The 13388-nt window shown below is 41.9% G+C and overlaps 1 protein-coding gene across 1 annotated transcript in view; it reads right to left on the bottom strand.

The window, feature by feature from the left end:
* Positions 1-1159: 1159 nt before the first annotated feature.
* MSH3 (mutS homolog 3) overlaps positions 1160-13388 on the bottom strand; it is a 322177-nt gene continuing 309948 nt past the window's right edge. The window contains exons 23-24 of the mRNA XM_073624435.1: positions 11913-12087; positions 1160-1959 (exon numbers count right to left, since the gene is read on the bottom strand). Of these exons, the coding sequence (XP_073480536.1) occupies positions 1872-1959; positions 11913-12087 (263 nt within the window). The 3' untranslated portion in view covers positions 1160-1871. The remainder of the gene's footprint in view (positions 1960-11912; positions 12088-13388) is intronic.

Raw genomic sequence — 13388 nt, 5'->3', positions numbered from 1 at the left:
CATCCGATGACGCGGCGCGCCGGGGGGCGGGGCCGAGTGATACAGTGAGCGGCTATTGCCGCTGGCTGTATCACGGGAGAGCGCCCGCAAGAACTAACCACCATGCGAGGGAGCTCGCATTAAGGTGGATAGTTCTTGCGGGGAGGAGCTGAAATAGCCGCCGAGGGACCCCAGAAAAGCAGGTTCGGGGCCACTCTGTGCAGAACGAGCTGCACAGGGAAGGTAAGTATAACATGTTTGTTATTTTTAAACAATAAAAAAATTACCTTTACAACCCCTTTAATGTATTTCCGCAGAGACAGCGTTGTGTTGTAGTGTCAGTCTAAGCAACTTAATAGTCATATAGTTATTCTATATATATGGTGTGCTACAGATTGCAAGCAGATTCAGCATAATGCCGTGTGTACACACGATTGGACATTCCGACAACAAAATCCTGGATTTATTTCCGACGGATGTTGGCTCAAACTTGTCTTGAATAGACATGGTCGCACAAATGTTGTCGGAAATTCCGAACGTCAAGAACGGGGTGACGTACAACACTTAAGCCGAGCCGAGAAAAATTAAGTTCCATAGCCAGTGCGGCTCTTCTGCTTGATTCCGAGCACGCGTGGAATTTTGTGTGTTGGAAATGTGTACACACAATCAGAATTTCCGACAACGGATTTTGTTGTTGGAAAATTTGAGAACCAGCTCTCAAATTTTTGTTGTCAGAAATTCCGACAACAAATGTCCGACGGAGCCTACACACGGTCAGAATTTCCGACAACAAGCTCACATCAAACATTTGTTGTCGGAAATTCTGACCGTGCGTACGCGGCATTAGTGTGTAAAGTGATCAGATTTGCCAGAGAACTGTGTGTTCATGTTTGCCTAGCAAACCAATCAGGGGACAAACGGCTCATTAGCAGCAAGCTATTGTAAGTCGTGAGTCTGGTGTGTGTGAGTGTGTGGACAACGGGAACAGTGAGTAACGCCGAGATTGTAGCTGGCAGGTAAGCTTGAGGGTTGCAGATAAGATTTGTATCTGCCTGTACATGGCCAGTAAGCTGGATTTGGGTCTCCTCTCATTTCCTCATACACCAAACAAGGTTCTCATCTTGGTTAGCTAGTCGTCATCCTTCACATTAATAGTTTGGGAAATGATGATAATAGCACCTTATACTTAAAAGATTTTATTGACAGAAGTTGATGATTATAATTTGTAGTCAACAGTGACAAAAATTTTAATGTCAAGAGAAAACTCCAGTAAGTATATGAGTAACTGTTAACTCAACTGAAGTTCTCCTAGAGCGTATCTAAACCCCAAAACAAAAATGGAATGTTTTTCAGTTTACAGGTCCTTAGGTATGGTGGCTTGCATTTGTTTATTTTTTTAGGCCTTTTTCCCCTTTATTTTCACCTAATTTTTAAACTAATCAAATTGTAATAAAGCATAAGTATTAGTAAATAACACACTTTCTGTCTCTGGGTGGCTACACTCACCCATTGTGTTTATGGAGGAAGCTGTGGTTGCATTTCTGGCAAAGTCAACAGGTATTTTCTGTACTTGCTTAAAATGTTCTTAGACTGAAAACAAATGCAGCCACATCTAAGGTCTAGTAAGCTGCAATATAATACATGTTTGTTTTTAGGTTTTGGTATGCTTTACATTAAATGAAATCCTTACACTTTTGCCAAACTGTGTAGGAGTCTAATTATTTGCTGAGTCTATATCTAAATAGCTAGAGACCTCTAAGCAAGGAAAAGAGATTTCCAGCTGCATTTAACAAACATGAAACACGGATTTCGGTATCTCCAGCGAATAATGACTAGTCTTTCAGCACAGGGACATCATGATGTTGGCATGTTCAGTTTGTTCCAATGTATATTTAGTTAAGATGCTTAGCATCTAATAATTCCCGTAGATCCTCAGAATTCTGACTATTCCAGGCTCCTTGAAATGTCTTCATTTTCTTTCTGACAAAACACAAAATGCAAAGGAAGTTTTAAAATATATTATGCCCATTGAAGATAGGATGCCTTCTGATTGTTTGATTAGGATAACAGCTTAAAAACAAAACATTCAAGTAAATACAGATCAAACTCTCTGCTTTTCTTCCCTGGATTTGTTATCTTTCTAACCATGTTTATTTTCAGCAATTTATGTCTGTCATCTCACAAGTTGACCATTATTAACTACTTGCCTCCAGGACATTTGTTTAATTTAACGAAATCTCTCCCATCTTTTGTGGGACCAGCACATATCTCCAGCTTCAGCAAGCAAGAAGGAACCAACGAAAGCAGCTCCTGCTTGAATGATCGACACAACAATTGACTGCAATAGACTGGGAATTTCGTCCTTAAAGTGATTATTTACAAACATGTCATACTTACCTCCACTGTGCAGCTTGTTTTGCACAGAGTGGCCCCAAACATCCTCTTCTGGGGTCCCCCGGCGGCTCCTCCCCGCATCAGATAACCCCCTAGGAGAAGAGCTCTTCCGAGGGGGTTACCTTGTGGGCGCTCTTCCGAGTCCAGCATTTGCGTCCATAGACACGAATGCTGGACTCGGCCCCGCATCATTGGATTTGAATGACAGCAGCGTGAGCCAATGGCTGCTCTGCTATCTATCCAATCAAGAGCTGGGAACCCATGGACAGAGGAACAACGCGTCCCCGACGAAGAGATGAAGGGGCTCAGGTAAGTAAAACGAGGGGCTGGGGGGGCGGTGACTGCAAGGTGTTTTTTCACCTTAATGAATAGGATGCATTACAACCCCTTTAACTTTCCTGAACCACTTGCCTACTGGTCACTTTCACCCCCTTCCTGCCCAGGCCAATTTTCAGCTTTCAGTGCTGTCACACTTTGAATGACAATTGCCTAATCATGCAACGCTGTACCCAAACAAAATATTTATAATTTTTTTAGACAGATATAGTTTTCTTTTGGTGGTTTCTGCTATACAAATTTTGTAAATAAGTAATTTTTCTCCTTCACTGATGTGCGCAGATGAGGCTGCACTGTAAGGCACTCATAGGCGTGGCACCAATATGCATCACTGATAAGCCCTGATAGGCAGCACTTTATGGACACTGATAGGTAGCAATGATAGACGGCACTGATAGACATCAGTGGTGGGCACTGTTGGGGCTGCACTGATAATCAGGACACTGATGATCAGCGCCCTAATGGTCAGTGAAGATGTCCCCGCTGAGGAATGCCGATTACCGGCTCTCCACATGCACTGTTAGCGTGAGAAGAGGAATGCCAAGAACTGGCATTTCCTGTGTACACGGTGATCAGCTGTGATTGGACACAGCTGATCACATGTTAAAGAGCCTTCGTCACAGGCTCTTTACCGTGATCAATGATGCCTTGTATCCCAGGGACACGGCACACCACCGATCACTGAGCTGTGCACATACAAGAGTGCTCCTGCCCGTCTGTCATTTTACTATACGGCGGTCGGGAAACAACAAGCAGTTAAGAGTTGGGATTGCAGGCAGAGTTTGAGGGGGACATTCAGGTAGCAAATTCATCTCTGCTGTAAAAACAAGCAGTGCTGATGTCCCTGATACCAACTGCATAAACTGTGCTTAGGGCTTGGACGACGCATAGGCAAGCTAGGTGGCTGTCTTGGACACAGCATGCTACAGCAGTGCAAGCGGTGCAGCCCCAGTGTTGCACTGGGGCTGACAGATGCTGTGCATTACCTAAAGCCTAGTACACACGGGCCGAATGTTGGGCGACATTGGCTGGTTCAATAAAAAACGTCCGACATTTAGCCCATGTGTATGGCAGCCAGTCCAACAGAAGCCGTTTGGCTGGCTTCTTTCGGACAAGCATGATGGAAAACCAACACGGTTCACACCATAACTTGCATATAGACACATGGATGCAGCACACTGCTACAGCCATGATCCTGGTATCACTGCTTGTTCCCAAGGACGTTTGGGTATGTCCTAAGAATGGGAAGTGGTTAAAATGTAGTTTTTAAATAAATAAAATCTTTTCTTGTTATAAATGTTTTCCAAAGATGTTGATGGTATAAGATCACCTGCAACTTTGTTATGGTATGATTAAGGGCTAACTCCACATTTTGCAACATTTTACATGTTACACACATACTTGGGGTGTAACATGTTCCTAAGCAAAATCCAACCACAGAAAACCCCTGTGACAGCATGCAGGGATTCATTTTTTGTGCAAGTGATCCGAGCGGCTCTACAGCCACCCAATTACTTTTGTAGATGTTGAAAGGGGTTCCCCCCGCCGCCACCTTTCCCAGGCTCTCTCATCCCACCGGGGAGCCTAGGACCGATGCAACCATTTAATCTCCAGCAAAGCTTTAAAAAACATATAATGTTTAAGGTTCTAAGTAATTTTCTAGCAAAAAAATAAATCTGATTTTAACGCGTATGAGCAAAATATCAGAATTTTTATTACTCCTTTATACCCGATAAGGCTCAAAATGATCCCTTTCATGTTTGCTAGCCCTTTTTCTTTTTTTTCTCTCCTCTTTAGGTTTGTTTTATAGTGGTTTAAAAAACTGTAAATCATTGCTCTGGACCCACAACATAAAAGAGAAGAAAAAATGGCCAAGTGAAAACTTTGATTTCAAAATTAATTACAAACTGGAACAGAGCTGAAATGTAAATTTGCTCTAGTCTATAAGTGCTTTTACTCTAGTATGTCCGCTCATGAACTGATACATAGAGGGATCAAAAGCAGCTAGGAGAATATTAGTACAAACTCTAATGAAGCATAAGTACTACAGTAAGTGAAGCTGCAACCAGAGGACTTCATTTAGTGATGGATTCATTTTAGTTTCCTCTGTTTCCATTTAGATTGCCAGGTGTCACAGAAATTAAGAGCAAGTCCATCAAAGCAACTCATCAGTTGTAAAATGTAACATCGACCTATATAAGAACAAAACAATGATATAATACCCTCTTAGAACATTTTCTCATTTCAGTATTTAGATCAGCAAAATAAAATGTGCCAATATAAAAATTTTACTATTAATAAAATATACACAGTCATGTAAAAAGTAAGTAAACCTATGGATATTGTATATCTGAGCAGGCAAATATTAGATCACAAATACAGATAAATGTGGCACACTTTAATAAAAACACAAAGAACATGTGCTCTTTTCAATCATTTATTCAACAAAATCGATATCAATAGATGTAACAATGTACTGTGGAAAAGCAAAGGACAGCCGGTATTGACCCTTTCAGCAGAAATTACTTTATGTGGGCGTTTTATATAGCTGACAACCAGTCTCAGACATCGTTTCTATAAACTTTTTGTCTCAATGCTTGTCTTTTATTTGCATGATAGGATTAACCTGTTTCCATCCACACTATAGCCAAATGACGGCTACAGCGCAGACCTACATTGCCGCAAGGCTGTCAATAGATGTCCTTGCCCCTTTGCATGGTCCCCACGCGCCCCCTGTGATCACAGAGTCAATGAGACTCGAGTGCCGATCCCAGCCCCTTGCCACGCGATCAGCTGTCACCCAATGACAGCTGATCACGTGATGTAGACAGAAGATTGGTAATCGTTTTTTTTTTCTCCTCACACTGACAGCATGAGGAGAAAAAAAAGCCGATCACCGGCTTCTGTGTAAGGGACATATATCCCGAAGAGGAAGAGGCACAGCCACCTCATCTGTGCCAACCAGTACCGTCTGCCAGTGCCCACACAGTGCATATCAGTGCCCACCAGTGTATATTGATGCCACCAATCAGTGTCCACGAATGCCACCTATCAATGCCCACCAGTGGTGCCAATCAATGCCTCATCAGTACCACCTAGCAGTGCTGCCTATCAGTGTCACCTACCAGTGGCCATCACTGCCACCTATCAGTGCCCACCAGTGCAGCCTTATCAGTGCCCATCAATGCAGCCTATCGGTGCCCACCAGTGCAGCCTATCGGTGCCCACCAGTGCAGCCTATCGGTGCCCATCAGTGCAGCCTATCAGTGCCCATCAATGCAGCCTATCGGTGCCCATCAATGCAGCCTATTGGTGCCCACCAGTGCAGCCTATCGGTGCCCATCAGTGCAGCCTATCGGTGCCCATCAGTGCAGCCTATCGGTGCCCATCAGTGCAGCCTATCGGTGCCCATCAGTGCAGCCTATCAGCGTACATCAATGAAGGAGTAAAATTACCTGTTTGCAAAATTTTAACACAAAATATAAAACAGTTTTGTATTTTTATTCAAAATTTCCGGTCTCTTCATTTTTTTAACAAAAAAGAAAAACCCCAGAGGCGATCAAATGCCACCAAAAGAAAGCTCTATTTGTGGGGAAAAAAAAAAGATACAAATTTCATTTGGGTACAGTGTAGCATAACCGCGCAATTGTCTTTCAAAGTGTGACAGTGCTGAAAGCTGAAAATTGGTCTGAGCAGGAAGGGGGTTTAGGTGTCCAGTAAGCAATTGGTTAAAATCACATTTAAAACCCACCACAACTTTTAAATCTAATTCAAACCAGGGCGTTGAATGGTCTATTTCTTCTTTATCAGCCATTCATTGAACAGGAGGATGTGCTTTGGATATTTATGAGATCCATTTCCAATTCAAATTCAACTTTCAGACAGATGGCCTTACCTTCTCCTTAACCATCTGCTGACCGCCCTATAGCAGTTCTACTGTGCAAAGCAGGGACTCAAATCCATCTCTAATGCCGCGTACACACGGTCGGACTTTTCGTCTACAAAAGTCCAACGGACGCTGACGGACTAAAGGTGGCTGGTAATCCGATCGTGTGTGGGCTTCTCCGGACTTTCAACGGACTTTTTTAGCCTCAAATCCGACGGACTTTAGATTTGAAGCATGCTTCAAATCTTTACGTCGTAAGTACGACGGACCCCGAAGTCCGCTCGTCTGTGTGCTAGTCCGACGGACAAAAACCCATGCTAGGGCAGCTATTGGCTACTGGCTATGAACTTCCTTATTTTAGTCCGGTGTACGTCATCACGTACTAATCCGTCGGACTTTTGTGTGGTCGTGTGTAGGCAAGTCCGTTCGTTAGAAAGTCTGCTGCAAGTCCGCCGAAAGTCCGCAGGAAGTCTGTCGGACAGGCTGTCGGACTTTTGTAGACGAAAAGTCCGACCGTGTGTACGCGGCATTACACTAATAAAAGCAGCACACATAGTAAACTAGCTAGACACAGTAAACCCTTTGATTGCCCCTGGTGTTTAACCCCTTCCCAGCCAGTGTCATTAGTACAGTGACAGTGCATATTTTTAGCACTGATCACTAAATTAGTGTCACTGGTTTCCGAAAAGTGTCAGTGTCCAATTGTCTGCCACAATATCGCAGTCCTGCTATAAGTTCCTAATCGCCACCATTACGAGTATAAAAAATAAATGAAAAATTCCAGTATATATCGCATAGTTTTTAGACACTATAACGTCTGTGTAAACCAGTGGTCTCCAAACTGCGGCCCTTTGCTTGCCTTTATCTGGCCCTTGGGACACTATTCCTCCCACTGACACCAAAGATGGGGCACTATTCTTCCCACTGACACCAACCATACGGCACTACTTCTCCCACTGACACCAATGATGGGGGTACAATTCCTCCCACGAATACCAATTATTGGGAATTATTCCTCCTCCACCTAACCACAGGGGTGCTATATAATTTTTTCTTCCACTGACCACCAAGCTTGAGGCATTATCCACTCCCATTGTTCACAGTACAGCCCCCCTAAAGTCTGAAGGGCAGTAAACCCCTGGTGTAAACCAACCAATATACACTTATTGGGATTTTTTTTTTTTTTTAACAAAAACGTGCAGAATACATATTGGCCTAGATTTATAAAGAAATTAGATTTTTTTCAATTTTTGTATTGGATATGTTTTATAGCAGAAAGTAAAAAAAATGTTTTTTTTTCTTTTTTATATTGTTTTCTTTTGTTTATAACGCAAAAAAAAAAAAAAACGCAGAGGTGATCAAATACCACCAAAAGAAAGCTCTATTTGTGGGGAAACAAAATGTCACATTTTATTTGGGTAAAATGTAGCATGCCTGCAGAAATGTCAGTTAAAATAATGCAGCACTGTATCGCAAAAAGTAACCTGATCACAAAGCAGTTAAATCTTCCAGAGGCCAAGTGGTTAAAGAGCTTCAGTCTCCACCAGTCTCCAAATACTGTAGCTGCTGACTATTTATAAGGACACTTACTGTACCTGTGTCCAGGAGTCCAGGGCTGTCCTCTCCCGAGTTTCAGGTCCTTAGCGCCAGAATCTTAACTAAGGGAAACCAGCTGTAAAGCTGCAAGGCGAGCTGTACTTTGTGAATGGTCCCACAGTCTTCTGGGGCCTGTGATGTGTCCCAGAAGGCTGCAGGCGAAGGGGTTATGACCTTCTGCTCAGATCGCCACAGCAATCCCAGCGGAAGTGGGAACGGGTACCTGTCAACACACCCGCTCTCCCCTCCCAAAAGTAACGAAGCATTCAAAAATAAAGGATTACATTTTCATCACCATGCTTCACAGTTGATATACGGGTCTTCTGAAATGCTGTCTTCAGTTTGCACCAAACATGTCTACTGTTACTGCACATTGCTCCAAAAGGCCTGGTTTTGGCATGGACAGTATGTTCAGTGGCAAACTGTAGTCTTGCTTTGTTCTGTTTTCTGTTCTTTTTAAAGAGCAAAGGTTTTTTTCCCTGGCACACCATACAAATTAATTTGGTGCAATCGCTATCTGACTGTATTTGTATGCACTGGTGTAACTATGGCAGTTATCTGTAAATACTTTCATGACATTTTTGGGTTGTTGGATACTTTTTTTAGCATTAAATGGTCTGCTCTTGGACTGAATTTGCTGGATTACCCAGTCCTACCCAAAGTAGCAGTCATTTGAAATCTACTCCACTTGTGGATTATTTTCCTTACAGAGAATTGACGGATTTCAAATAATTTGGGGAACTTTTTAAACCCCTTGCAGACTCATATCCACACCATAGAGAGTTTTTTTGATCTTGGCATGATGTGTGGTGCACACATGTCAGTAGCAGCCCCTAGATAACTGAGGGCTAAATAAGTCACACTTCTTAGGAAGGTTCTAATCATTTGCACCTAACCTAGGAAACCTGATCTTCGTTTCATAGATTTGAAGTGGTGGTAAATGTAGGGATGTATTTACTATTGCCACGTGAAAAATATGCATTTTGAAAATTTAGATTTTGAGAATGTTTACTAGTTGTGCCATAAGGCTTCATGTACACGGGACGTTGTTTAACCTCTCCTGAAAAATTTAAATTGACAGCTAGAATCCGACGTTTAAAAATGTCCGTTTAGCCGCGTTTACATGCAGCGTTTAGCCACGTTTGCGTTTAGGAGAGTATAAAAAAAAATTATAATATAAATATTTTTTTTTGTTGTTAAAATGAAAAGCGTCTGTAAATGAAATGCTGCTAAACACAAGTTACCGCATTTAGCAGTGTTTACAAGCTGTTACAGGCATTTGGCGTTTCAAATGCCTCTGAACATCGGTCGGAAATGCATTTTTTTGCGTTTCAAAAAAATGCTTCTGGCCTCAACTGCTTAGAAATGACCCTGTGTACATGTACTGATAAGATAACAGAGGAGAGTTCATGGGCAGCTGAAAAAAATACCCAACTGCTCCTAAATGTCAGTTTACCAGCAGGAGTGTACAAATGCCCAGGTTTTGGTCCTGTGTACTTTGCCTCCTCCTCATTAACCTGAAGCATAGCTATAATAAACACTACACACAGAGGGTTTAAAAAAAAAAAAAAAAAATTTAGGAAGTAAAACAATATTTCCCTCATTCACCATTTTTAAATAGTAAAATAAAATGTTGTTAAAAGGGGTCTTGTTTCACACATGCCATCCTTGCATTTGCCTAGTATACTGGGAAACTATCATTTGAATTTAAATAAACCACTTGAGCCCTGGAAGGATTTGCCCCCTTGATGACCAGGCCATTTTTTGCGATATGGCACTGCATCGCTTTAACTGACAATTGCACGGTCGTGCAATGTTGTACCCAAACAAAATTGACGTCCTTTTTTTCCCACAAATAGAGCTTTCTTTTGGTGGTATTTGCGGTTTTTATTTTTTGCGCTATATACAAAGAGTGACAATTTTGAAAAGAAAAAACCAAACACTTTTTAAAAACTTTTTGCTTTAATACATATGCAGAAAAAATATATAAAAAAACAAATTTATTCATCAGTTTAGGCCGATATATATTCTTCTACATATTTTTGGCAAAAAAAATCCCAACAGGCGTGTATTGAGTGGTTTGCGCAAAAGTTATCGCATCTACAAACTATGGGATAGATTTAGGGACTTTGTAAAAAATAAATGTATTGTTTTTACTAGTAATGGCGGTGAGCTGCGATTTTTAGCTGGACTGAGACATTGCGGTGGACAAATCTGACCCCAAATGACACTTTTTGGGGACCAGCGACATTATTACATTGATCAGTGCTATAAAAATGCACTGATCAATGCAAAAATGACATTGGCAGGGAAGGGGTTAACACTAGGGGGCGATCAAGGGGTTACCTGTGTTCCATAGGTGTGTTCTAACTGTAGGGGGGATGGGCTGCCAGGGACATGACAGAGATCACTGTTCCAGATCACTGGGAACAGTAGATCTCTGTCATGTCCCCTGTCAGAAGGGGGATTCGCCTTGTTTACAAATGTCGCTGACCCGTGGGCACGCTCCCGCAGTGGGCGTGAGCCCCCCGCAAATGCGCTAGCAGGTGTTCAGCTACGGCGATTCGTGCAGGAGAGTCAACCTGCCGCCATACAATGACAGCAGCTGTTCGGTAAGCAGTTAAATTAATAAAAACACTTACAAAAGGGTGGATGGGTAGGAGCACATCATATTAGTAATATGGCAGGTGGTCCAGCATTCTGGTAGTCCCAAGGTGTCTCAGGGATATACGGAGGTGTAATTCTATAGTAGCATATTCTGAAGTGGCCGGTAGGTGGAAGTTACAACTCTGCTGGATACTGGAAAGACAGCTATGCTGTCTGAGACAGCATGGAAGCCGAATCCAGGAAGTGACGTCAACGGGAAGGGACCAACAACCAGCGTGGACAGCAAACCGGAAATGATGTCATCAAAATGCCATATTACTAATATGATGTGCTCCTACCCATCCACCCTTTTGTAAGTGTTTTTAACCCTTTTGGGTATATAAAGTTTTACTTCTGCACTCAAAGGCGCTTTGTTTTCTTTTCACACGCCTCTCTAGCAAGGAATAGAAATATCAATGATAAAGCAGGCCTCAATAAAAGAGAAGGAGCCTAACGCATCAAACATCAATAGTACCTAGGGTATACTAAAGAAGTCTCTCAAGCAGCACTGTCACATGTGATAAGCTGAGAGCTACTTTGGCGATTGCAATAAGATGAATCATGGACAAAGAAGTGTAACTGGGGCAGAGTCATGTTGTTGCAAGCTTGCTCTTACACACCTTTTAGTTTTAGTACTTCCTTCGTAAAGAGTATTTTTTTCCCAAAACAGATATTTTAAGTTATAGGTTAAATCTGGTATACGGAGACACCTGCTGACCACCTTTACGTCTTACTCTTGGGGCTGCTGGATTTCTTCTCCTCCACAAAGATCTGAGTATTCCTGCTCAGATGTTTTACTCCTATTCTTCTTCACAGTATAAAATAATTGTATCATCCCATATGGGGAGCTAGGCTATTGTGACTGCAGTAGGTGTGCAATTGCTCCATTTTTCCTCAAGTTTTTGGAAATCAGCCACATAGTATAAAAAAAAAGATATAAAAAATATTTGCTTACACATAAGTCAATTTACTGATAAAGAAAAGATATTGAATCCTCTGGTGTGAATACATTGTGACTCTGCTGAAAGAAAGACATACACGGCTTTAGAATGAAGCGTGCTGTTGATGTACTCACCTTTTCATCTCCACTAACCCCTCCAGTTCTTTTGATTTACAAGCTGCTTTCTTTAAAACTTCCTCTGGGACGTCTGCCAGTTTAGCTACATTCAATCCATAACTCCTAGCAGCAATTCCTCTGGTTATCTGATACAAAAATGTAATATACTCAGGGTTATCCGCAACTTCAGACTCTGGAGAAAGAATTAATAAAGCATACAATGGCGGATCAGAAGTTTATAAGAAGACATCTTCAAACTGAACACTGCCTTTTTCTAAATGCCTTTATTTCTCCAATAAACAACTCTCTGCATTACAAAGATTTTATGTAAGATATGACTATGTACACATATGAACAGCTACAGATTTGCATGCTTGTCATAGAGGCAATAGAAATAAAAGTGGAACTTCAGTAAACACATTTTTTTTTTTCAAATTTTGGGTATAGTGGGGAATGGTTATTGAAGCTGTCCCCATTGGAGACATTCACGTTTACTTTCTGTCATTATGACCAAGAAACCTAACATTTTACTGCTGTCACAAGAACAAAACAGGAGGTGAATCTTGCAATAGGGACCATTTATGTCACCTTTATGCTTCTCTCCTGAGAGACACATCATAAAGTGACAAATGTTATAGGAAGACAACATGAAATGCAACTGTCCACCAATAGGGACAATGACATCAATAAAAGCCTGGCAGAATTTCCCATTTCCCACTCTGTCAAAAAATAAATAAATAAAAAAAGCTTTTGCATAAAATTCCCCTTAAACCCCTTTAGAACAGGAATTAATGTGAGACATGTCCATTCTCAGGAGAACTTATTTCTCTTTCCTTTTAAGAAAAGGAAATGATCATTTATCAACAGTGAGATGTTTATAAAAGTTTTAAGAATCATCACTGAGCAATTCTTACATTTAGAAACACGTGTTATTGTTCTGCTGTCAACACCTACATGGCCCATTCGCATCAAGCAATGCTGCTATCTGTGGCAGTTATCAGGCCAGGTATGACAAATACCAGAAAATAATGTCAGCCTTTTATTCTAAATATTAAATAATGTGAATTGAATGACAGGAGGCAATATGACAATAGATTGCAGAGGGCAGGGCAGAGGGGCAGTATGTGTAGGAGCTCAGAGGGAATACAAGAGGGTAGTATGCACAGGAGAGAAGTGCAGAAAGTATAGCAGTGGGTAGTATGTGCAGGAGAGGAGTGTGGAGGGTATGACAGTGGGCCATATGTGCAGGAGAGGAGTGTGGAGGGTATGACAGTGGGTCATATGTGCAGGAGAGGAGTGTGGAGGGTATGACAGTGGGTCATATGTGCAGGAGAGGAGTGTGGAGGGTATGACAGTGGGCCATATGTGCAGGAGAGGCGGCCAGTACATGGCCAGTTAAAGTTGAAGCAGGTTATTCTGGGACAGTGGAGGTGGTGAGCAGTGTGTTAGTAGTACTGCATTCCACAAAACTCTGACACACTCCTCACCACTGAA

The sequence above is a fragment of the Aquarana catesbeiana genome, linkage group LG01 (genome assembly GCF_042186555.1).
Source record: "Aquarana catesbeiana isolate 2022-GZ linkage group LG01, ASM4218655v1, whole genome shotgun sequence".
In the NCBI taxonomy this organism is placed as follows: domain Eukaryota; kingdom Metazoa; phylum Chordata; class Amphibia; order Anura; family Ranidae; genus Aquarana; species Aquarana catesbeiana.
Note: the sequence above shows the minus strand (reverse complement) of the source record. Positions and strands in the feature narration are given on the sequence as shown.